Source organism: Octopus bimaculoides, chromosome 23 (assembly GCF_046866305.1).
Source record: "Octopus bimaculoides isolate indiv1 chromosome 23, ASM4686630v1, whole genome shotgun sequence".
Lineage (NCBI taxonomy): Eukaryota > Metazoa > Mollusca > Cephalopoda > Octopoda > Octopodidae > Octopus > Octopus bimaculoides.
In genome coordinates this window covers 9,944,602-9,972,101 of record NC_142950.1, presented here as the reverse complement: position 1 = coordinate 9,972,101, position 27,500 = coordinate 9,944,602, and the positions used below count along the sequence as shown (strand labels likewise).

Below are 27,500 nucleotides of genomic sequence, written 5' to 3'. Positions count from 1 at the left end.
TATAAAGAATACCTGACCTTACCCACATAACTGTTAAATACACAACATACATGTAGGTGTGTGTGTGTATATATATATATATATATATATATATATATATATATATATATATTATAAGGTTTTTAAACTTTTAAATTTTCATATTCAAAAGAGACAGACTTCAAATTCGATATATCGATTTATTCACCGATTTATTCACATTTCTGTGCCAAACGTATCCAGTGACTGGTCCATTGGATTTAGACATTTGGCACTTCTTTGTACTCCATATTTCTCTTTCTGTGCATGTGTATGTATGTATGTATGTGTGTATTTTCCTCTGGAAAAATTATTATATATATATATATTATCATTGTTTAACGTCTGCCTATATATATATATATATATCTATCTATATATGTATTAGCTACAGAGGTACATATTCTAAAATTGGAACGATACAAAGAAGATTAGCATGGCCCCTGCGCAAGGATGACACGCAAATTCGTGAAGCGTTCCATATTTTTGTAATAGGCGCAAGAGTAGCTGTGTGGTAAGTAGCTTGCTTACTAACCACATGGTTCTGGGTTCAGTCCCACTGCGTGGCACCTTGGGCAAATGTCTTCTACTATAACCTCGGGCCGACAAAAACCTTGTGAGTGGATTGCACCCCACACATAGTAATCCATGCCTGACTGGCACCCGTGCCACTGGAATGCTAAAAGTACCATCCGCGCATGATTGTTGCTAGGGCCGATGACTGGCTCCCATGCCGGTGGCGTATAAAAAACACCATTCGAGCGTGATCGTTACCAGCATCGCATTATTGGCATGTGAAAAACAACATTCAAACGAGGTTGTTGCCAGTGCCACTGGACTGGCTCCTGTGCAGGTGGCACATAAAAAACACCATTTGAGCGTGGCTGTTGCCAGTACCACCTGACTGGTCCTCATGCTGGTGTATGATGCATGTATGTGTGTGCATGCATGCTTGTATGCATGTGTAAGTGGAGGTGCAATGGTCCAGTGGTTAGGGCAGCGGACTCACGGTCATAGGGTCACGGTTTTGATTCCCAGACCGGGCGTTGTGAGTGTTTATTGAGCGAAAACACCTAAAAGCTCCACGAGGCTCTGGCAGGGGATGGTGGCGAATCCTGCTGTACTCTTCCACCAGAACTTTCTCTCACTCTTACTTCCTGTTTCTGTTGTGCCTGTAATTCAAAGGGTCAGCCTTGTCACACTGAGTCACGCTGAATATCCCCAAGAACTATGTTAAGGGTACACGTGTCTGTGGAGTGCCAACAACACCTGCTTGTATGTTTGCGTGCTTGTATTTGAATGTTAAAGCTTCAACAGTAAGCTACCAATTTTTATTCCCAATTGATGATGGCGGTGGCGATGGTGGTGGCAGCAGTGGTGGTGGTGGCAGTGGCAGCAGTGATTATGATGACAACTTGTGTTAGGATAATCTTTTTCAACTTGATTACTCATCTTCTTCTTTTGGAGTTATTCCTGTATTTACCTTGAGGCTCTTTCATAAATACATCCATCTACAGAACACCTGGAAATATTCTTCGCAAATGTGTTTTTTTTTTTGCATAATTGTATATTTATTCATGTTATTAATTAATGATTCTAAAGCAGCAGGCTGACAGAATCGTTAGCACGCTGGGCTAAATGCTTCGTGGCATTTCGTTTGGCTTTACGTTCTGAGTTCAAATCCCGCCAAGGTTGACTTTGCTTTTCATCCTTTCGGGGTCAATAAATTAAGTACCAGTTGAATACTGGGGTCAATGTAATCAACTTACCCCCCCCCCCCCCGAATTTCAGGCCTTATGCCTTTAGTAGAAAGGATTAATTAATAATTCTTTTTATCAGTGAAGGCGTTGTTGTTTAGCCCCGGGTCAATCTTGATTGAGCAGATTTAAGATTACAGGCTTTTGGCTGTAACAATGTCAATTTGTTTTTAAACATTGTACATCCAGGACTACATTTATCTATTTTTTATCTTTTAGTCGCTTGCTTGTTTCAGTCATTGGACTGTGGCCTTGCTGGGGCATCGCTTTGATAGGTTTTAGTCCAACAAATTGACCTCGGCACTTATTTTTAAATCTGATGTTTTTTTTCCTATTGTTCTCTTTTGCCAAACCACTAAGCCATGTGGACATAAACAAACCAACACTGATTGTCAAGTGGTAGTGGGATGATTTGTGAGGTAGTGGGATGTCAAGTGGTAGTGGGATGTCAAGTGGTAGTGGGATGAGGTGGTGAGGTAGTGGATGTGTGTGTGTGTGTGTGTGTATGTGTATGTGTTGGCACCAACACATGCACATACACAGCACCAACACATACACATACACACACACATAGTATATATACATATACACATGCGCGCACACACATATCTAATGTTGGGCCTCACAGAGGCAATGGTGGTTGACTGAGACCTTTGGCAGTATGGTGTACTTAAGAGGACTCACCAAACTAAATGAGATTGTAGTCATGGCCAATGCCAGTGACACATAACTGGCACCCATGCAAGTGGCATGTAAAAAGCACCCAATACACACTTGGAGTAGTTGGCATTAGGAAGGGCATCCAGCCATAGAAACCATGCCAAATCAGACTGGAGTCTGGTGCAGCTCTCTACCTTACCAGTTCCACCCAATTCATCTAACCCATGCCAACATGGAAAGCGGACGCTAAATCATGATGATGGTGATGTCGATGATTTTATATATAGGCACAGGTGTGACTGTATGGTAAGTAGCTTGGTTACCAACCATATGGTTTCGGATTCAGTCCCACTGCGTGACACCTTGGGCAAGTGTCTTCTACTATAGCCTTGGGCCTACCAAAGCCTTGTGAACGGATTCGGTAGACGGAAACTGAAAGAAGCCCATCATATGTATGTGTATATATATATATATATATATATATATATATATATATAGATACACACACACACACTTATATTTTTACATATTTATATATGTATATGCTTGTGTGTCTGTGTTTGTCCCCCCACCATTGCTTGATAACCGATGTTGGTGTGTTTAAGTCCCTGTAATATAGCAGTTTGGCAAAAAGAGACTGATAGACTAAGTACTAGGCTTAGAAAGAATAAGTCTTGGGGTTGATTTGTTTGACTAAAGGTGGTGCTCCAGCATGGCCACAGCCAAATGACTTAGACAAATAAAGAAATAGAAGAAAAGAATATACACACACACACGTGTGTGTGTGTATGTGTGTAGACCTTGCAGTTTCTTTCTACCAAATTCACTCACAAGGCATTGGTCAGCTTGGAGCTGTAGTAGAAGACTCTTGCCCAAAGTGCCTTGCAGTGGAACTGAACTCAAATCCACACAGTTGCCAAATAGCCTTTTTAACCATACAGACATTCCTGTACCTTTCTTCTTTATATATTTCATTTATTTATTTGTTTTGTCTTGGACAGTAGATTTTGGTTTGAGGGAAGTTTAGCTACTATTTCTGTTGAGTTTAATTACTGCAGCAGACCAACCCAAATTGAAAAATAGAACAACTTTTAATTAAAGACCCTCTAGCCATGGCAACTTTGTCTTGTTTTTCAAATATAGTCCACCTCTGACTACATATAGTCTGAGACAGATTATAACATATAGTGATTTGCTCTTTGTTTAAGAACTTCTGTAGGAAGAGGTCATCTGTTGTACCCTGTCCTGGCACAAACCCAAACTCCAGCTCACCTAAATTAATTTTTTTTCTAATTAATCCTGTTACAACATGGGCATAGCCAGGATTCCGACTGAGAGTGTTCTTAATTATTAAAATGGATTTGCCATTAGCTGTCAAATTTGTATATATATATATATATATGCATATGTATATTACAATCTGGTGGGGAGTTGCTCAAACCTGTTGAGCACCCTCTTAGCTGCATGTGTACAGGGTGTGTCAGCTTTTAATTTGAGAAAATTAATTATTTGTATTCAGTAGAAAAAAGGTGGTGAAGCTGGCAGAGTTGTTACTGTACCAAAAAAAATGCTTAGCAGGGGGAGAGATAGTAAAAGAGAGTTAACTTAAGAAGTGCAGGATGTGTGCACATACTAGGCTTGGTGGCAGGTAATGTGTAAAGGAACACTACACACACTGGCAAGGAAGGAGAGTGTATGACAGAGTAATTATGGGAAGAATTATACAAGTGAGAATTTTGATTTTTAATATTATTTTAAGGAAAGGCTCTGAGCTGGCAGGATCATTAGCAAATTGGACAAAATGCTTTGCTGTATTTTGTCCATCTTTACATTCTGTGTTCAAATTCCATTGAGATCAACTTTAGCTTTCATCCTTTCCAGGATAAAATAAATACCAGTTGGTTGATGTAATCAACTTACCCGCTGCCTCAGAAATGCTGACCTTGTGCTAAAATTTGAAACTAATATTCAGTTTTAAAAAGCGGCGAGATTAACAGAATTGTTACTGTGCCAGGCAAAATGCTTAGCACCATTTCATCCATCTTTAGGTTCTGGAATCAAATTCTGCTGGGGTCACCATTAGCTTTCATCCTTTCAGGGTTGATAAAATAAGTACTAGTTGGGTACTGGGGTTGGTGTTGTCAACTTAACTCTGTCCTGAACCTTGCATTTTGTCCAATTTTTACAAAGCCAAATCAGACTGAGTCAGGTGTGAAAATTTGAAACGGATAACGAATAACGAATAAACATTGACTGTCTGTATTGAAAAATAATATTTCGACTGTTTGTCTGTCGTTTTCAGGTTCAAAATGTAAAAAAATAAAAAAAACACAGTAATTTATTACATATTTGCTTTGTGATCTATCGTGTATTTATATTTGTGAAGAGTTACGTCAATCTTCAAATATTATAATCATCATCATCATCATCATCGTTGTCATCGTCATCATCATCATCATCACGATCATCGTTGTCGTCGTCGTCATCATCACCATCATCGTTGTCGTTGTCATCATCATCATCATCATCACCATCATCGTTGTCGTCATCATCACCATCATCGTTGTCGTCGTCGTCATCATCATCATCATCATCATCATCATCATCATCATCATCATCATCATCATCATGACCATCATCATCATCATCATCATCATCATCATGACCATCATCGTCGTCATCATCATCATCATCGTTATCACATGTTAGGCTCAACAGGTTCTTACTTCCAACCATAGCAACTCTCCCATTAAATGTCACACAATACTTCAGATCAATACCTAACCAAAATAGACTGTCAGGGTGTTTTATGATATTAAAAGCAGGCCTGCTTACCTCCATTTCTGACATGTCCCCCCTCTCCCGCTTCTCTCCTTCACTTGTGCACTGCACCTCCACACCCATGCTACGCCTCATCACCCCATCTCATCTGTCTCTGCAACTTGTACACTCTGTGAATGAGTAATTACCTTTAATCTGTTAATGACTAATGACTATTTTATACCCTAATGTCTGTCGAGTGATTTGTTTTGCATCACTCACCTTCCTCGTTATTTCTCTCCCCCCCGCTCCCTTTCTCTCTCTCAGTATATGTGTGTGATTTTTGTTCGCTCACCTGTCTTTGCCTTTTTTGTTTTCTGTTAATTCAAATTCAAACTATAGATATTTATAGATATAGAAAGTATATACAAATGTGCATGCATGTGTGTGTGTGTGTGTGTGTGTGTGTCTATACATATACATGCATGAATGCATATCTATATATCGCTATCTGTCTCTGTTTGTCTGTATGTATATGTGTATATATATATATATACATATATATATATATATATATATATATATATATATATATCATCATCATCATCATCATCATCATCATCGTTTAACGTCCGCCTTCCATGCTAGCATGGGTTGGACGATTTGATTGAGGACTGGTGAAACCGGATGGCAACACCAGGCTCCAATCTAATTTGGCAGAGTTTCTACAGCTGGATGCCCTTCCTAACGCCAACTACTCAGAGAGTGTATATATATATATGTGCATACACGTTTATACATACATACATGCATATATATATATATATATATATAGCAATAAGAAAATGGAGGGGAATATGTGGTACTCATCAACTTGCAGACACTGTTCTATGTTAATTAACCTGTTTATTTTTCAACCAAAAGGACAATAAAGACAATATGCAAACACATATGACACACTATGTCATATCAACAATTAAAAATTATATATGGTATGCTGCTATATTTCATGTTGAGAGTAATTTAGGTCTTAATAGACACAAGATGTGATCTATTTCTAGCACATTAATTGTCCACGTTAGTGGTCAACGTTATTTTTAAAAATGTACCTTAATCCCCTGAGATTGCAGATATTATTTCTGAATCTCTTTGATTCTTTAGATGTGCTGGCCTCCTGATAATTAATCGATATTAATTAATATATGATTAATTACCATATTTTATAATAATATATATATATATATGTATATAAACTACTGAGGACAATGAACGCTGGTGTCAATGTCCTCACAACCGACTTTAATTCTCACAAATCCCCATGGTTCTTGCATTCTTCCCATTGAAACGGCACTGATGGAGAAAAATTTCTTCAGGGGGCCCTTAAAATATTATTGTGGATCCCCAATTTACTATTTTACTTGCATGGCTCCTGTTCCCTGATTGCTATTTTATTCTGGTGGACCCCCATAGCCATTCAATGTTTAAAAACTAGTTTTATGGATTCTTCTTCAAAATTCCTATTTTGTTTTTCACACATTAACTTGCACAGGCTGGACTATGTAAAACTTCAGAGAAAGAAACCTAGCTGTTTCTTACAATAAATACATCCTAAGCAAAATGTTTTTATAGACCCATAAAATACTATTATGGACCCAGTTTACTATTTTGCTTATGTGGACCCCCTCCCCATATCTTGTATGGATTGCAATGGTCACATGGACCCCCCCACCCGGTTGAGAACTGCTGCTTTAGCAATAAAACAGGCCATATCTAGCTTGAATATTTTGCTTGTTTTATGTTCAAACCAACCAGATTCTTTCTCTCAGACTTACCTTACAGTGTCATTCTAAAAATATACAACCACATCAGCAACATCTCGAAGCTACAATTTAATGCCCGATGCCATCAGCGAAATCGTGATGGCACCTGTGCCCAGCGTCGCCTTCCTGGCACGTGTAAAGACTTTCGAGCGAGATCATTGCCAGTGCCGCTGGACTGGCTCCTGTGCAGGTGGCACGTAAAGTACACCATTTTGAGCGTGGCCGTTGCCAGTACCTCCTGACTGGCCTTCTTGCTGGTGGCATGTAAAAGCACCCACTACACTCTCGGAGTGGTTGGCGTTAGGAAGGGCATCCAGCTGTAGAAACTCTGCCAGATCAGATTGGAGCCTGGTGTAGCCTTCTGGCTTGCCAGTCCTCAGTCAAATTGTCCAACCCATGCTAGCATGGAAAGCGGACGTTAAACGATGATGATGATGAATAAATAAGCATTATTTGACAGAGTAATCTGAATGATAAAGGGCTAATACACAAGGCTAATGGCATCTGGAAAAATTAACCAACTCCTCTAAATTAGGTGGCATTTACCCATGTATTTACATCACAGCATACCTCTTACAAGACCACTGTCCAAACTGCTGTTGTCCTATTTCATGTGCAAAGCTAACAGTACCTGGAGGAATTCACCTATTCTCCATAGTTGGGTAGTATTTACCTGGCAGTGCAAGTTTTACAAGATCATTATCCCACCCAGTAAGGCGGCGAGCTGGCAGAAACGTTATCACGCCGGGTGAAATGCTTAACGGTATTTCATCTGCCTTTACATTCTGAGTTCAAATTCCACCGAGGTCAACTTTGCCTTTCATCCTTTTGGGGCTTAATAAATTAAGTGCCAGTTGTGGACTGGAGTCGATCTAACTGACTGGCCCCTTCCCCTAAAATTTCAGGCCATGTGCTTAGAGTAGAAAAGATTATCCAGCCCACTGTTGCCCCATTTGTTTCATTTACAATATCTCAAAAGATAATGGAGTCAACCATTAACAACTTTCTCTAACATCTCTCTCTCTCTCTCTCTTACTCCCCTCTCTCTCTTACTCCCTTCTCTCTCACTCCCCTCTCCCTCACACTCCCCTCTCTCTCTCCTCCTCTCTCTTCTTCCCTCTCCCCCTCTCTCTTCCTGTTATTCCTCTTTCTTTTTCTCACTCTTCCATCACCTCTTCTTTATCTCTTTACTTTCATAACCCTTGTCTTCATATCATACCCTTTCTGCCCCCTACCCCAACCATCTTCTTCCATAACCTTCAAATAAAATTTAATTAAACGCACATTGGACAATAAGTGTCAATTAGATTCTTTTACACTCCTCATTCACCCTAAGAATTTCTCTCTTCTGCCTAGCAGCAGACAGTTACAGACATTGTCTAAGTTTTTAATACCAGACTGTCTTCAGGCAGCAAACTATAAGGTTTCCTTTGAAGAATTCCATTGTGCTGTCTTGTCTGTCTGTTGTTGAACAAAGACAGGAAACTTAAGGAGCTTTGAATCACTATAATGGCATTTCATTGGTAACTTCAGCAAATGGACAATTTCTAGTTGATAACTAAAAGTACAGGCTCTCTCTCTCTGCTCTGTCTTATGGAAGAATGTGTGTATGTATGTATATATATATATAGTGAACACCACTCTCTCCCACTGTTATAAATATTAACAAGTTCAGGCGTAGCAGAGAGCAGCCTGCTGTGTCATCACCTGACTGACTATTCTTTGCGTGGGTAAATTATCTCCATTTGCCCCCAGGACGCAAACTGACCAACCATAGCCCCTAATAAGGTCACATGATAGTGTTTTTCTAATGCTTCTCTGGAGCCTACCTTCAGCTATAAATAGCCTGCTAGATACCCGGCAAATTCGTCGCGACCCAGATCTTAGATCTGGTCGTTCTGACCACACACGCGTAACACAACCAGCCAGTTCCAGCGACGACATCAACAACCACTTCAACTACGAACTACAAGCATCGCCCCCCAACGTCGCCAGCAGCAACACGACTCTACGTACTACCAGCATCGCCGCCAGCGTCAACATGACTCTACACGTACACAAGCTACCAACAGCTAACCGCAGCACTTCTCAGCCCTGTTTGTGTGATTTCTTCACCACGAAAATTAACAGCCAGAATTTAGCCTGCGAAGAACATCTGTATTCAAGAACCCGGCCCGGCATAGAAGCCCTAACATCACGACGAGTGATCGCTCTGCCCTAACGCTTTAACTTCTTATATACAGACACTTACCACTGTGTACTCTAACAAAGAACTGGTATCTTAAATTCTTATCCGTGTTACTCACTCTTATCAATACTATGTATCTCTCGCATTCACATACATGTATTACTCGCACACACTCTTTTGTTTACATGACGGCCAGTCTTATATTGTGTTTTATTATGTCGCATTCACGCACACACAGACATACGATTTAATGCTACAATAAATCTTACTGTTATTCCTCTCTATCGGTTGTGTCAATATCGTTTTCCTTACTGGCATTTCTGAATTCTCTATGTTATAGAATTATAACATATACATCATTTCATATTTTTGTGTTCGACCGTGTGACCCGTTTAATAAAGGAGACCTGTTTTTCCATTCGTCACCATTTCTCCTTTTGGTTCGCACGGTCGTTCTTACATATATATCTTTATACACACACACACACACACATGTATAAATATATAAATACATACATACACACACACACACACACACACATATATATATATATGTTCAGTGGGACTGAACCTGGAACCATGCGGTTAGGAAGCAAACTTCTTACCACACAGCCACAGCTTCCATCACTCATCTTATCATCACTGTTAGAATGCTGGCATATTTGATGGTCAGTAGAGTGGCAAAATCTTACCTTCCTGCCCTTGGGTTATAAAATAAAAAATTGCCTGTTCATTTATCTTCTCTCAGATCGAAGATAGCATCAATAAATCAAGAATTCATTTTCTGTTGTATTTACTGGCTTTTATTTTTTTTTTGAGATTATCTCCCCTCATTTTAAGTCAAGAAGCAATTGCCATTAAGTGTTTGTTTACCTCCTCTTAAATTGAAGATGGTTAAAATAAATCGGCAATGTATGTGTGTGTGTGTGTGTGTGTGTGCATGTGTGGCTCACCAGTTCTCAGTCAAACCGTCCAACCCATGCCAACATGGAAAACAGATGATGATGATGGTTTATATATATATATATATAGTTATCACTAAGCTAACATGACAGTCCAGAAAAATAGGACGAATGCTGCCATTGAAATATATATATATATATATATATATATATATATATATATATATATATATATTATAACCATGCTTGTATGTGCCTGACGGAATTTGTTGAGGTAGATTTTCTATGGCCGGATGCCCTCCCTGTTGCCAACCCTAACCTGCTTCCAAGCAAGAGAAAATTTCTTATGGCCAGACTTATTGTTTGTTTTTTTTTCTTCTTTTTTTCCACTGTTAGACTGGAAACAAACAATATCACTTTTATGATGGTGAAGCTTGTTTACAACGAACATGTAATGTCAACACGAGCGGACACACAAGCACACGCGCGCACAACACATGCATTCTGTCAACCAAATCCACTCACAAAGCTGTGAACCATTTTTTATCTTTTAATTCTGTTTTTGTTATTTGTTTCTCACACATTAGACCGCGGCCATGAAGAGAACTTACGGGTATAAGATTTGCTGTTTCCTTGACAACATTAACACACCTGCATATACATACATATGCACACACACACACACACACACACACGCATGCATGCACTCTCTCATGATACACACATACACGCACACTGGCAGAAACATTAGCACGCCGGGCGAAATGCTTAGCGGTATTTCGTCTACCGCTACGTTCTGAGTTCAAATTCCGCCGAGGTCGACTCTGCCTTTCATCCTTTCGGAGTTGATTAAATAAGTACCAGTTACGCACTGGGGTCGGTATAATCGACTTAATCCGTTTGTCTGTCCTTGTTTGTCCCCTCTGTGTGTAGCCCCTTGTGGGTAGTAAAGAAATAACACATACACGCACACAACGTACTTAGATATAAACACATACATGCACTAGTACACACACATACGTACACTCACACATTACTATACACAATACACACCACACACACACATACATACACGCGCGTGCGTGCACACGTTTATTATCCTTAGATCCCGTGTACCTAACTAAATACACTATTGAACTTTGTCAATTCAAGGCCATCCTATTTTTTATTTAGCTATTTATCACTGTTATATTATACTAACATGAAATTTATGACTGATAAATATGTCGTGTGTTTTAAAGAGAATTCGTAAAGGGGGACATTTAGTTTTGCTTAATCCGAACAGTTAAGCTTGTTTATTTTACTAACTTGGAATAAATCACTGAAGTTAATTACTTAGAGACGTCGTCTTCTTGGGAAACAGTAAAGTTTAATGTTAACATATTTAAAGGGAGGGAGGGGGGTCTATAGTGGTCGTCATCGTCACCTTCTTCAAATTTTCTTTTTCTTCGACCCCCTCTTTGTTGTTTTGTTTTTCTTTTTCCTTATCTTCTTGTCTCCCCCTTCTGCTCAACCTCCACCAGTTTCTCCTGTCTTTCTCTTCCTCTCCCGATCCTCATTCTCACCCTCTTTCTTCGTCTCCTCCCAATTTTCCCTGGTTTCCAACTTATTTCTTTGCCTCCTCCTTTCCGCCCCATCATCCCTCTTCCTCTCCCCCTCATACCATTCCTCCCCATCTCCTCCCCTTTTCCTCTCGTGTTTCATTATCCCTCTTTTCCTCCTCCCTCACCTTTGCTTTCTTTTTCCATACTGGCTTCAGCTGTAGAAGACATCTTGAGTAGGCAAGTATACCGACGTCCATATGCTTTACTGCTTTTCAAAGGTACTTTATTCCTCCATTACCTTCAGCAGTTACGGATCGACTCTGTTGAATTAACTGAGTCGTTAGAACATGAAACAAAATGCCTTGTAGTGTTTGTTCTATCTCTGTACTCTCTGAGTTCAAATCCGAACGTGATCATCTTGCTTCCCCCCCCCCCCCCCCCTTTGGTCATCTTAAAGAATCAAGACTTGTTCTACGCCACCAAAGCTAGATAGAATCCCGCAGAACAGACAATGAACTAATCTATTGCCAGGTAATAAGCAGCGACGAAGTCCAGTCACTCTTAACTTGTCATTGCAATTGTTTAACAGAAATCCAATGAATAATAGAATGCTTTGTGTGCCGTAAAGCAATCATAGTATAATAAGAGACGCCAGATTTGAAGCCGTTCATTTGTTTCTTACTATTTTATATATACGCGGGTCAGCAGAAAAGTTCATAGGCTGACCAAATTCTGTCAGATTCATACAAAAGTTCATAGGCTGACCAAGATACTTTCATGGAACGTGACCAGACGAAGTTTATTTTTCAACGAAGTTCCACTTGCAGTCCACACATTTCTTGCATCGTTGAAGAAGCTTTCACTTTGTTCAAAAAAGCCATCAACAGCAGATATGACATCGTCATAGTTCCCAGCCAAATGTTTTTTCATGTTGGGGAACAGATGATAGATTGGGCCAAATCAAGAGAATACAGAGGATGATCAACCAATTCAAAGCTTGTCATATACAACGACTGAAACAAGGATTTGTGTGGTGGACCATTGCCTTGATGAAACAAGGCCCATTCCGTCAGTTTTCTTGGGCGTTTGGTCTTGATGGCTTTGTGTCACTGCCTCAGCAAGTTGGTATAGTACTCTCTATTGATGGTGTGACCCTTTTGAAGATACTCTTTTACTTGTTTACTGTGGCCATGCTGGAGCACCGCCTCTTAGTCGAGCTAATCGACCCCAGGACTTATTCTTTGGAAGCCTAGTACTTATTCTATCGGTCTCTTTTGCCGAACTGCTAAGTTACGGGGACGTAAACACAGCAGCATCGGTTGTCAAGCGATGTTAGGGGGACAAACACACACACACACACATATATATACGACGAGCTTCTTTCAGTTTCCATCTACCAGATCCACTCAAAAGGCTTTGGTAGGCCCGAGGCTATAGTAGAAGACATTTGCCGAAGGTGTCACGCACTGGGACTGAACCCGGAACCATGTGATTCGTACGCAAGCTACTTAGCACACAGCCACTCCTACGCCTTAGTCTATAAACACAATATCTTTTACATCTCGAAAAACTTGATAACACCACAATGTCATATTTACTCCATTTTCAAGAGAAGTCACTGCTAGTTACTTTTGAAGTCTTCCTTGAACAGCCAGATGTCAGTTTACCTGGTTGGGAGTGGGGAGAAACATGAATCTGAGAGGGGAATATGTTGAATGAAATCATAATTAACTGATCCTCCTGTATTTTCTTTTACCAAAACATTTAAAGTAAATTTACAATAGAAACCGGAAGTGACAACGGTGACAGCCCATTATTTCATGTCAACAATGCGACATAACCAAAGTACAGAAAGTACATATCTTTTATCCTTTACTTCTTTCGGTCATTAGACTGTGGCCATGCTGGGGCATCGCCTTTCGAAGAATTTTTAGTCAAATGACCCTACTCCAGTTCTTATTTTTTTATTTTTTAAGCCGTGTACTTATTCTGTTGGTCACTTTTACCAAACTGCTAAGTTATGGGGACGTAAGCATACAAACACTGGTTGTCAAGCAGTGGTGGGGGGCAAACACTGATACAAAGCCACACACACACACACACATATGTGACGAGATTCTTTCTGCTTCTGTCCACTCACAAGGCTTTGGCCCAAAGCTATAGTAGAAGACACTTGCCCAAGGTGTCATGCAGTGGGACTGAACCCAGACCCATCTGGTAGGGAAATTTCTTCTAAGATATTGTTATGAATTTATTGTTGTTAATTTTAATTATGCTTAATTTTATTTGTTGTTAATTTTAATTACCCTGTTTTCTTTCATCTTCCTCTCCCCAGTCGGAAATATGATTTTGGAGCCTTGTGAGTTTTGTGGCCGCAAGTTTAACGGAAAAGTAATTGTAAGTATAAGATAATTAAAATTTTACTACTGATGATGGTACCACATAAAAAATACTGGTGATGGTACCATGTAAAACGTATTGGTGTTGGTGCTATGTTAAATGTATCTAGTACACTTTGTAAAGTGGTTGGTGCTAGAAAGGGCATCCAGCTGTAGAAACCAAATGAAAACAGACTGTGGAACCTGGTGAGGCTTCTGGCCTTACCTGTTCCTGTCTTTCCATGGTACTCTACACTTTACTGGTAATTGTGACTATATTTCATCTTCGTGCTGGACTTAGAAGCCCAGATGCAGAGCAGACATCTGGAACAGTGTTTGATAGCCTGGATGTATACCATGTTAGATGGTCCTGCAAGATTTGGTGATTTCTTTTGTCATTTTGGTAACCTCCTGCATTCTCATACAAGCTTGGTTATCTTGATTGTATCTTGTTGCCACGCACATTGTGTGAGAACAAGAGACCGATCTGATGTGTGTACAGCCACTATATGGAAGTTTAACTTGCTAAAAACAGCAGCCAAATGACAAACCACACCCTACCGTCTTAGAAAATGAAATAATGTATTGAATATTGCTATCTTTGATGACCTATGCCGAAAACCACAAAAGATGGGAAGGTCATGACAGGAAAGCCTTTGTAAGTCTGGTTTGCTCATTCAGGACTGACCTGTGGCTAAACAAATATAATTACGATTAGGATTTAAAAAAAAATTTACCTCTGCACATCAGTCACAAACAAATATTAAAATGACTATAACAGTGTTGTCACTATGTTGCTATGCTACTAATCAAATTCACCCACCTTCACTGTATTCCATATTTAATTAACTTTAATTTATAAAAATTCTGGGGTTATCTCCCTTGCAATTTTCGACAAGAATTACTGTATTTGCCAGCATATGAGATTCACTCTTGCATTAAAGGTGCATCTGTATATTACTAGTACATCAGTGAAAGATATTGAAAAGTTTTTTGTAGGAAGAAAATGTATGATTGTCTGCATGGAGTTACATTGTTACAACAATATACTGGTATAAAGTATTTTATTTATTTATGCACCCTTTTAAAGCCTAGCCAGGCTCATGGGCCTGGTTTCACAGTTTCTATGGCGTGTGTGTTCCCCCCACAGCTGGACGGGACGCCAGTCCATTGCAGCGTTACTCAAGAAACAGTAAGAAAGAGTGAGTAATACAGCTGCATTAGAATGCTGGGAAATTCTTTGATAGATTTAAAAATAAATTGTGTCTGATATGATGGCAAATACAATAATTAAAATTTCAGGGTTATCTTCTGTGCTTTTTTTTTATTTTGACATGAATTAACACTTTGTTCTCTTCAATAAAGGTATAATTTAAATTTAATTTTAATTTTTGGGCTCACTGCATCAAATATGTTAGAGTCAGTTTTAATATTAAGCAAATGAAAAATATGTCGACTTGATTTCATTTCAGCCAAAACATCGGAAAATATGTGCCAAGGTTTCGAGCAATAAGAGGAAAATCTTTGATTCCACAAAACAACGAGCTGAAGCACTAAACCTAACTGCAAATCAAGTGAAGCAAAATTTGAAAAAGGTAAATAAACTGAGATTAAATCATTGGATGCTGAGAGGTTTGGTAATTTGGTGGCTGTATGATTAAATGGTTTGTGTACTGGTTTGATAGCCAAGCTAAGAGAGGGTAACTTTCTAGGTGCAATCCCATGGCCATTCATGATCAAAGGGATCTTCACCTATATATATATAATATCACAGATCCCTATGGATCACATAGGTTGTAATCCTTTGAAACATATGTAGGAATAAAGTATGCAATTATAACATGCGTTTTCTCTATTCCTTAAATTTTTAAATATACTCAAATACCCAAAATTTCAAGGAGTTCCTGCCTTAAAAACAGAAACTACACCACAGTTATTTTGTGTTCTTTGCTACATTGGTTTCTATTCACCCATTTATTCTATCCGAAGAATTTTTATTCATTAAGATAGAAGAAATACATATAATTATATATATATATATATATATATATATATATATATATATATATATATATATATATACAAGGGAGTGCCTTGGGTAAAAGAAAATACAGGAGAATTAGTTAGTTATGATTTTATTCAACATATTCCCCTCTCAGATTCACACCCTTATTGTAACAGTCCTTCAGTTTTTCTTAGCCCTCTAAAGGAACCCGGAAGATTGGGCCTCCAACCAGGCCTTTCATGATACTCTTAAAGCCAGGATCTGTTCAGCACCCTTCGTATATATATATATATATATATATATATATATATATATATATATATATATATTTAGCAGTAAGAAAATGAAAGGGAATATGAGGTACTCATCAACTTGCAGACACTATATTCCGTTGATTAGTGTAACAATAATTGTGTACCCTCCCAGCAGTATATTGGATATATATTATCCCTTAGTGGGTTGAATCCTCAACCCCTAACTCTCTTGGATTATATATATATTTATATATTCAATAATTAGGGAATGGAGTTGATAAAATCCAGACTACATATGTTTCATAGCTAGCAGAACCTTGGAAGTAGTAATTATCCAAATGAGGGGTAGTAGACCGCAAGCTACTCTTTAGGCCAGGTATACTTTGATTAAATGAAGTTTACATTGTCGTTAGGAGATCCCATGTTAATTTGCTGAGGATTTGATTGAAATGCATAGAAAGCACAGTTCGAGATGAAAACATATTTGTGAAGAAGTAAAAATAAAAGAAATATATATATATATATATATATATATGTATATATGGCAGTGGGTAAGTTTGTTATGGAGAAGAAGAAGAAGAATGCAAGTAAATGGGGCAGGTGAGGAGAGAATGTTTGATATTGAAGTTGGCTGGAGAGATGCTGTTATGAATTTAGCCTGGGGTTATCCATGGGTCTGTTGAAGGATAGATAAGTAAACATATTGTAGCATTCTATAAAGCCGTTTAAACAGATGAAGATATAGGAGTGGTATTTGAAATGAATAGGGTGGTGGGGAGGGAAGGAGAGGGAGGTGGAAGATAATGTATTTTCCGTCAAAGAGTAGCTTTAGTTATGCTCTTCAAGTTGGTAGTAGTAGTAGTAGTTTAGTTTTAAAATCTAGGGAAGTGGAAGATAGTTGTAGCTTAAATCTAAAATTATATGTGCGTATTAGCACACACACACACGTATATGTTGTTCGTCTGTAGAATCTAATAGATGTGTATACATGCATGGGCACTTGTATTTTCTTATGTGCAGATGGGATGTGTGTTGAGATAGAAAAGTTAGGAAAACTTATAAAATATAAAGGATAAAGAAAATAGATGGGAAATATAAAAATAAGAATAAAAAATAAATTGAGAAATATAAAGGTGGTTAAAATGTTATTTGTTGTAAAAATATATGTAGAGGAATATCAATTGGGGGTAGGGGAGATAGGGAATGACATTGGATGGGGTGGGGAATTGTTACTTGTACTTTGAGTTTGTATTGCATAATTTGTGGTGACAAGTAAAAATTATACTATTCCGTTCATTTAAACAATCTGTGGATTGCATAATGGAGAAGACTTTGTCAATGCAGAGATCACACTTGTTGTTAAAGCTGGTATACAGTTTAGTGTGGGTGGCTAGGAATCACTTCAAATTATAAGGAATTGATTCATGCAGAAGTTTGTGGATTAGCTAAGATAAAGAATTGCTGTTAGATCTTGCTTGGAACTTAAAGCTGGAGTAGTGATTGCCAATTCTGGCTTTCAAAGTGGTTTTTCTCAGCTTATTGTACTTTGATGTGGGAAAAATTCACAACCTTCTGCACCAATAAACCACTATTGTTCCTGAAAGTTGTTTTTTATATCTTCTACAGACTGCTTGAAGCTCACTAACTTCCTACACCTTGATCCATGGATCTTATCTTCGAAATGCTTAGTTTTAGAATGGTAGCAGCTGATGATGGAAATGGCCTGTGTGTTTTCTGTACTCTATTTATCATTTTGTCCACGTTTTTTTGCAACGTCCTGTACCCAGATATACATTTATATATACATGTAGATGTAGGTATGTACATACATGTACGTATATATGCATATACTCATATAAGTCTGGCCAATATGTGTGTGTGTGTGTGTGTGTGTGTGTGTGTGTGTGCATACACACACATATATATAAGGTAGTGAACTGGCAGAATCATTACCACAATGTGCAAAATACTTAGTGGCATTTTGTCTGTCTTCATGTTCTAAGGTCAAATTCTGCTGTGGTTCACTTAGCCTTTCATCCTTTCAGGTTTGATAAAATAAGTACCAGTTGAGAGCACTGGGGTCAGTGTAATTGACTTACCCCTTCTCTTGAAAATACTGGCCTTGTGCCAAAATTTGGAACCAATATATATATATATATATATATATATATATATATATATATATATATATATAGCTAGTTATAAAATCTCAAGATTTGTTGTGGCAACACGCTTTAATGTTTAGTGACTGTGTGGTAAGAAGCTTGCTTCCCAACCACATGGTTCCAGGTTCAGTCCCACTGCATGGCGCCTCGGGCGAGTGCCTTCTACTATAGCCTCAGGCTGACCAAAGCCTTGTGAGTTGATTTGGTAGACGGAAACAAGAAAGAAGCCTGTCATATATATATATATATATATATATAATGTACGTGTTTGTGTGTTTGTCCCCTTACCATTGCTTGACAACTGATGCTGCTGATGTTGTAGTGTTTACATGCCTGTAACTTAGCAGTTTGGCAAAAGAGACCGATAGAATAAGTACTAGGTTTACAAATAAGTTCTGAGGTTGGTTTATTCGACTAAAGGTGGTGCTCCAGCATGGTCGCAGTCAAATGACTGAAACAGGTAAAAGAGTATACATACACACACACACACACAAAAAATAAATTCTTTAAGACAGGAAGTTTGAGATCACAGTACTGGAAGTCTCAGGCAAGATGGTATGAAAAGGGTCAAATTTCTCTCCTCCTCTTCTTACATTTCCTTTCCAGTGAGGCAGAAAGATGTTTCTACTGATTAATGCTGTATGATACACATGCACTGCTGTGGTGAGGGTGAAACGAGATAGGAAGAAAGGGTGAATCACTTCACTCCCTCCTACTCCCACTACTTTCACTGGAAATGAAATTACATAAGAGTTTGTTGGGGAGGGGCGAAAATGTATTTAACTCGTGTTACTCCAATCCATTTATCTACGGCCCCATTCCCTTTTCAAATAATACTCCCCAGAAAACATACCTTGCCCTGTTCTATTAGTTACCTCCCTTCCCACTAACGCTTCATAGTTATCTGTTGAAAGACAGCGAGAGAGAAAAGGAGAAGATGAGAAAAACAAGGGGGAGGGTGAACACATTAGAGAAATAAGGGGGAACTTATAAATGGGTTTTCTTTAAGACATTTCTGAGAGATTCTTTCTAAATAAATGGCAGCTGACAGCTGTTCCTTGTTATTATCAGCGGAAATGTTAACATCTTGTTGAATTTATCAAATAATTATCTTTTAGTAAAACCAAACTGGCACCTTAAATATTCTTTTACAAATCTGAAACAGTTGTAGGTGCAGGCATGGTTGTGTGGTTGAGGAGCTCATTTTGAAATCACATGATTTTGGGTTCAATCCCATTGTGCAGCATCAGGGCTACTATAGCCCTGGGACCAACCAATGTCATGAGGGTGAATTTGGTAGATGGAAACTCTGTGGGAAACCATTATGTGTGTGTGTGTATTTGTTCTGACCACCACTTGACAACCAGTGTTGGTTTGTTTATGTCCCTGTAACTTAGTGATTTTGGCAAAAGAAGTCATTAGAATAAGTATCAGACTTCAGAAAAATTACTAGAGTAGATTTATTTGACTAAAACCCTTCAAGGTGGTGTTCCAGCATGGCCACAGTCTGGTGACTGAAGCAAGTACAAGACAAAAGATATGTTGTTGCTGTTGTTGTCTTCTACAATTAGGTCCCTTTAGGCCCAGGCCCCTTTACTTGTTTCCTCTTCTACACTTAATAAACCAGCTGAGTGTTTGGGTCAAAGGTTGAAAATTACCAATAAGCTATTTATATACATTTACACATATATGTGTGTATATATATTTATATATATATATTTATATGCATGTATGTATGCATATATGTATAGTTGGAATTTACAAAAAAAATAAAAGACAAAGACAGGTGTGTAAACAACAAACAGGTGTATTGGTTTAATGCTCGGGTAGGTGAGAAAGTCTTTTATGTTTCGAGCCTACGCTCTTCAACAGAAAGGAACACGAGAAAATAAACAAAAAGAGAATAAAAATAAGGTAAATACGAGACAAACTACTAGGGTTGATATATTGACTAATAAATTACAAAAAATAATGCTCCAGCATGGCCACTATCCCTGTGGAGAAACCACTGTAAAAACATCTAAAACTTTGATGGGAAAAGAAAAACATCTTTTCTTTCTTTGTCAGGAAATTCCGATACCTAAGTCAAACTGGAGAGCCAAACATGAAGACTTTATAAATTCCATCCGCAATGCAAAGAAGGTGACCCAGGCTTTGGCTGAGGGAAAGCCTCTTCCACCTCCTCCACCTCCATTAGTTAATGCAGGTAAGATGATATTGAAATTTGAATTCTTATATACAGGTGTGCGTGTGTGTATCTGTCTGTCTGTCTGTCTGTCTCTCTCTCTCTCTACATACATATATATATTTGATTGGGGGGTTGGTTTTTAAAACAACGGTGTAATATTCATTACTATGGGAGAGGCAGAGTGACTTGGCTTTCAGGGATTATTACAGCCTCTTCCAAATTTCTATAATGGAGTCAGTTTGAATGAATAGATTTTAAGAACCAAGGAAATGAAAAAGACGAAAGATGTGAAATGAGTTTACTTTTATTTGCCTCTAGATTATATCCAGTGTGAATATTGCGAGAGAAGGTTCAACAAGGCTGCTGCCGAAAGACACATCAATTTCTGCAGGGAACAACACCAAAGAATAAAATCTAAACCTGCTCCCAAGAACAAAGTTAAATCACAGGTAAGAAAACAAAATAATAATCAATGATGGTTTCATGTAGCTCAATGCACTGTCAAGATGTATTATCACCATCACCATCACCATCATTATCAATATTTAATGTCTGTGTTCCCTGCTGGCATGGGTTGGATGGTTTGATAGGAACTGATGGATCTCTAATGTCTGCTTTGGCTTGGTTTCTATAGCTAGATGCCCTTCCTAACACCAGCCACTTCACAAGTTATATCTCATGGTCTGCTTCTCATATGCGTGTGTGTATACATATATCGTGGCTATTATATCAAACTGTCGTATGTCAAAATTTTGGCCAAATGCATTTTCTTTTCAATATTTAATTTTGCTTACAATTACCGGTTCTTTTGGTCAAACTATCATATCTCCAGCTTCTTCAGATGCCAAGATATGAAAATTGTCAAAGTGTAGTACAACGGCTTAGCATTTCTCAAAAGTGTAGTATGTCCCACATATAACAGTTTTGCCAAAATATTTCTGACTGAAAATATCATACATGCATTACAGTTTTATGCAAACAACAAAATATTATTAAGCTGAAACTGCTAATGTAAAAAGAAATGGAACGGTGAAACTATTTTTTTGTTTTCTGAAAAAAGCAACATTTTGGACTTTTGCATAATAGCAATGATATATATATATATATATATATATCATGGCACTCTGTCAGTTATGATGATGAGGGTTCCAGTTGATCCTATCAATGGAACAGCCTGCTCATTAAATTAACGGATTAAGTCGATTATATCGACCCCAGTGTGTAACTGGTACTTATTTAATCGACCCTGAAAGGATGAAAAGCAAAGTCGACCTCAGCAGAATTTGGACTCAGACAAAATACCGCTAAGCATTTCGCCTGGCGTGCTGACGTTTCTGCCAGCTCACCGCCTTATTGTTTTAAATTAGTCATGCATTATCTCATAGCTTCAAAATTTCAATGATGTAGTTGTATATTTTTAGAATGACATTGTAGGGTAGGTGTGAGAGGTTGGATCTGGCCTCAAACATAAAACAGATGGAATGTTTTGGCTGGATATGGCTGGTTTAAGTGTTAAAGGTTTCAAATATCAGGCCACTCTATGCCCATGAGGCTGAGACAGCAACTGGATTTTAAATTAAGAAGGAAGTATCTATCAATATGGTTGCTTGACCTGCTAGAAGCAACAGCCAAATTTTCCTCCAATCATATCATATTTTCAGAACTAAAAAAAAAAAAAAAATTATAACAGTAAATAGTGCAGACTCCTAAAATATGACTCAAGATCACAAAACTGCCCCTGAATGGGATGCTGGTCTGTTGCAGGGGTTACTCATTGCTTGGAAACAGGTGAAGATTGTTGTTGTTGTTGTTCTTGACCTTTGACATAGTTGAACAACCAATCCCAACCAATTGATATTCACGGTACTGGTTGTATGATTCATCCTTTCTGTCAATCACTGAATACAAAATGTGGCTCACAAAATCTCCATTTGGGTGGTTCTCTGAGTCACCATCTCACTCTTTATCTTCTATCTTTTACTTGTTTCAGACATTAGACTGCAGTCATCCTGGGGCACTGCCTTAGTTGAAGGCATCAACCCTAGTACTTATTTTTGTTTTTGGTGCTTGTTCTATTGGTCTCTTTTGCTGAACTGCTAAGTTACAGGGACATAAACACTCCAACACCCATTGTCAAGCAGTTTTGGGGATGGGCAAACATGGACACACACACACACACACATACACACGCACACATAAATGATGGGCTTCTTTCAGTTTCCGTCTACCAGATCCACTCACAAGGCTTTGGTCATCAGCCTGAGACTAAAGTAGAAGACACTTTCCCAAGGTGTCACGCAGTAGGAGTGAACCCCGATCCATGTGATTGATTGGAAAGCAAGCTTCTTACCACGCACACACCTACCTGTTGTAAGGTTAACCATTTACAGCTGAGTGGACTGGGGACAGTGTGAAATGAAGTGTTTTGCTCAAGAACACAATTCACTACCTAGCCTGGGAATTGAAACCACGATCTTATAATTATGAGTATAACACCCTAACCACCTGGTCATAGACTTTCTGCAGTGCACTAATGATTCAGCTAATTAAATGTCCACGAGAGAAAAAATATGAAAATATCGATTCCTTTATGGTTTACATGGAAAATATCTCTGCTAGTAGGGAGTGGCTTTGTTTAATGCTTGTTAAGGTGACCTGCATTAATTATAATTTCATATCGTATTTGCAAATGAATATTGATCTCTGAGCCAATAAACAATAAAACAGTGATCAGAGACAAAAATAAAACAAGTGTCCGGTAATTCCAGTTTGTTGTTTGCAAATAATAAAGACATTCTCCTGTAAGGAAGGAAGTAAGTAGTAGTGTTGCATTAAAATATTAACAACATCTCCCAGCCAGAGCTAGAAGGCATCGCTGTTGTAGTTATTGTTGTTTCGTCCCAGGTCGGTCCTGATTGGGAAGAGCTATAATCAAAGGCTTTCCAGCCATGACCATCCACCTTTTGTATGTATGTATGTATGGTATCTTGGGTTTCATTGTCTGATTTGCTTATCTTATTTTTAAGAAGGCAGCATGAGATTTTTAGGAAGATTTGGCTGCTATTTCTAGCACATCGAGTGACCGCATGGAGACTCTCTCTCATTGGCTTGTAGATGTCGGTGGTGTCCTTGTGTTAGGTTAGAAGCAGCCAATCAATGATGTTTTCTTTTCTTCTTTTTTTAGTATGTATTCAATAAGTATTGCTTCTTGGTTCATTAGTAAGATTCATATTGATCTCTTTCTTTCTTATTTTATTGACACCCGCCTCCCATTCCAGAAGGGGTGGTGGGTTGTGATGATAAAATGAACAGGACATTCAGAACGTGATTTCAGTAGGGTTTGAACCTACATTGTAAAGGCATAGGCACAACACCGTAAAAGTTTGGTGGAGGGAAGAATCAACCGCCTCGACCCCAGTGCTCAACTGGTATTTATTTGCATTATTTACATTCAACAGATATTTGTCCTCATCTTGATTGTTGTTAACCACTACGCCATATGCCGGTGGGCATATGGCGTAGTGGTTAAGAGCGCAGGCTACTAACCCCAAGATTCTGAGTTCGATTCCAAGCAGTGACCTGAACAATAATAATAATGATAATAATAATAATAATAAACAACAACATTGAAAAATACCTTAGGAATGAGAACCCAGATGACTGCACCAGACTTCTGTGTCTGCATTGGCATGGTTTTTATGGCTGGATGCACTTCCTAACATTGACCACCCCACAGAGTAGAAGGAGTGCTTTTTATGTGGCACCAGCACAAGCAAGGTTAGTTTTGGCATGGTTTTTACAGCTGGATATCCTTCCAAATGCCAACCATTTTACAGTGTGGACTGGATGCTTTTTATGTGACACCAGCACTGTCAGGGTCACCAAGTAACTTGCAAGACAAGGAATCTTTGAGACGGGAGGAGGCGTCGGGGGAGGTGATCTTGTGTCAGGTTAGCGTGTGACAGAGACAGAGAGGCAGAAACAGATGTCTTGCTGAACCCGGCCAGAGAGAGAGAGAGAGAGAGAGAGAGAGAGAGAGAGAGAGAGAGAGAGAGCTTTTCTTTTCAGCTTCTGTCTTTGCACAAGGTGCCACATAGTGGGACTGAACTCAAGACCACATGGTTGGGAAGCAAACTTCTTAACCTCACACCAGCACCTATTCACTGTTGTAATAGAATTTGATGACATGCTTTTTTTCTCTTTAATTTCAGCATGAAATCGGTAAAGCGAAGTCTAGGTTTGACTCTTCGGTGCTTAATTTCAAATCAAATTCCTCCGCTACGATTAATTCTTCGGCAAAACTAATTAATTCTAAATCACAACAAGGTAACACACGTTTTCCTTTCAACTATGTAAATATGCTTTTAAAATTACCTTCCATTGAATTAACTGAGTTTTGAAGCATTTTAATACTTCAGAGATGTTATCCTTATGGAAAAAAAAAACAACAAACAAAAAGCCACAGCTTCTCTCAAACCATCCAACCCATGCCAGCATGGAAGGCAGACATTAGTTTAGCATATTTGATGAAGTGAGCATTAAAAAAAAAAGCTAATCAGAATTATGCAGAGAGAAGAAGAAACAAGCAAATAGTAGTTATTGATTAATAAAGATGGTGGTGGTGGTGGTGGTGGTGGCAGGGAGGAGGAGAAGGACGAAATAAACATAAAAAACTAGTTGATTGCAACTCTAGAAAACAGTATTATTAGGGATAGCTAAAATACTTTGGAAGGTTCTTGGTATCGAAGGTTACTTATTGTGGGGCAATGTTAGGAAAATATTTTCGAACAGTTTAGTCTATTGTGTGTAAATGAAATAATAATAATAATAATAATCCTTTCTACTATAGGCATATAGAATTTGGTGGGAAGAGAATTCTACTATAGAATTTGGTGGGAAGGGAATAGTCAGTTACATCGACCCAATACTCAACTGGTACTTATTTTATCAACCTCAAAAGGATGAAAGGCAAAGTTGACCTCAGCAAAATTTGAACTCAGAATGTGAAGATGGACTAAATGCCACTAACCATTTTTACAAGTTGTGCTAATGACTCTGCCAGGTCACTGCCTTGCTACCTTATATATATATATGTCTTAGGATCAAGTTCATGCTACCTATGTATCAGTGAGAAATACTTCATTTTGACATCTCTTGTCAGTTTGATGAATTGAAGGAATGAGTTTTCTTGAAATGTCATCACCAATCTTCTAAGTTCATTTATTCAAATCAATAAACGTCTCCTCTTCCATGATCTTATATATTTCTTATAATACTTACCTCCTTAAAGTATGTCTGTTCTTTCTATTTAGAGCGTTCCGGATTACGTCGTCCAGGTTTCACATCTCGTATGCCATCAGCACCGTCTAATGATTACAATGGGAAAATTATGCAACAGGTAAAAGAAAAATACGTAAATTCTTTGGCCTCTGATACTTCAAGCTTTTTTTTTACTTCAATTAAAAGCTGTTAATTGGTTATAAAACATTTGTAGTCATTATCAGCATTATTATCATCACCATTGTATTATTATCTACCATCATCATCATCAACTGCTGAATGTCTTTTTGGTGCAAAACTTCCAGTAATGATAAAATAACCGTCTTTAACAATACTAAAAAGTGTGTGAGTGTGTGTGTATACATGCACACACACACACACACACACACCCTAATCACATTTAGTGCCAATTATAATTCTCCTTTTTGGTGAGACACTGCATATATATGAGACGGTGCTGCAAAGTTCCTGACTTTTGGTAAAAGAAAATACAGGAGGATCAGTTAATTATGATTTTATACAACATATTCCTCTCTCAGATTCACACACTTATTGCAGCAGTCCTTCAGTTTTTCTAAGCCCTGTAAAAGAACTCGGCAAGGTTGGGTCTCCAAACGGGCTTTCGTGATACCCTTATACTCAGGAACTCGTCAGCACCCCTCATATATAATTCACTACTGTTCTTATTTGTAACCACTACACCTTTATTCCATTCCTTCAAGTTTGTTTTTGTGTCTGTCTTTTGTTAATGCTTTTCATAGAGAACTGATGAGTTGGATAACAACGGAGTTAACTATGCGGCAACAGGGCCAGCTTTAAGAACAGGACGAACTGGTAAAAATTATACAGATGCCAAACGTGATGCCAAAGCTGGAAACGGATGTATAAAGGTCGTGGGTGGAGTGGGTGGCCTGTCAATGGGGAGATCAGCTCCTGGGCAGAGGGCATTACCGAATTCTCTTAACAGGTAATAAGCTTTTGTTGTTTGGTCCGGCAAGGGCGATCTTTCAGTACTAGATCCCTTAACTTCCGGTCGTTGTGCGCACGCATACTGATTACATTATCGTATACGTGTGTTTATTTACTTTTCTGAATAACATCGGCGATTTCCGTAAAAAATATTTATTTTTTTACATATGGTGTTGGAGACACACTCACACACACACACATGCCAACTTCAAAAGATTTCTCCTGATCAAATCGCGCTCTCTCTATCTCTTTCACTTTTACGCCGACTTCAAAAGACTTCCTCTCCCTCCAACCCATATGTAAAAAAAAAAAAAAATTTTTACGGAAATCGCCGATGTTATTCAGAAAAGTAAATAAACACACGTGGATGTAAGCAGTATGCATGCGCACAACGACCGGAAGTTATGGGATCTAGTACCGAAAGATGGCCCCTGCAAGAATTGAACTTGTGAAATGTAGTTTTAAACTGTCACGGAAAATTGTACACATGCACACACACAACCACATACATATATACAGAGAGACAAGTAGAAGATGGTAAAATGTTTTGTTACTGTTTAATGTCATATTTCATAAGATGTCATCTAGAATGGTATTAATTCTGATAACATGT

General features: G+C 38.4%; 1 protein-coding gene and 1 non-coding gene across 8 annotated transcripts in view; both read left to right on the top strand.

The window, feature by feature from the left end:
- The window catches only part of LOC106878758 (uncharacterized), a 60,805-nt gene that overhangs the window by 25,150 nt on the left and 8,155 nt on the right, over positions 1-27,500 (top strand). For 5 of the 7 annotated variants that reach the window (XM_052976097.2, XM_052976093.2, XM_052976096.2 and 2 more), the window contains 7 exons: positions 13,984-14,045; positions 15,499-15,621; positions 20,518-20,656; positions 20,957-21,087; positions 24,850-24,964; positions 25,951-26,036; positions 26,680-26,885. In XM_052976097.2, coding sequence (XP_052832057.1) covers positions 13,984-14,045; positions 15,499-15,621; positions 20,518-20,656; positions 20,957-21,087; positions 24,850-24,964; positions 25,951-26,036; positions 26,680-26,885 — 862 coding nt within the window. Of the gene's footprint in view, positions 1-8,870; positions 9,292-11,954; positions 12,180-13,983; positions 14,046-15,498; positions 15,622-20,517; positions 20,657-20,956; positions 21,088-24,849; positions 24,965-25,950; positions 26,037-26,679; positions 26,886-27,500 lie in introns of those variants that run through there. The other 2 variants (XM_052976101.2, XM_052976099.2) reach the window with 2 other exon arrangements.
- LOC149131297 (U6 spliceosomal RNA) lies at positions 400-506 on the top strand. Its single transcript, XR_016238153.1, has one exon. It is a non-coding gene; the product is annotated as a U6 spliceosomal RNA (small nuclear RNA).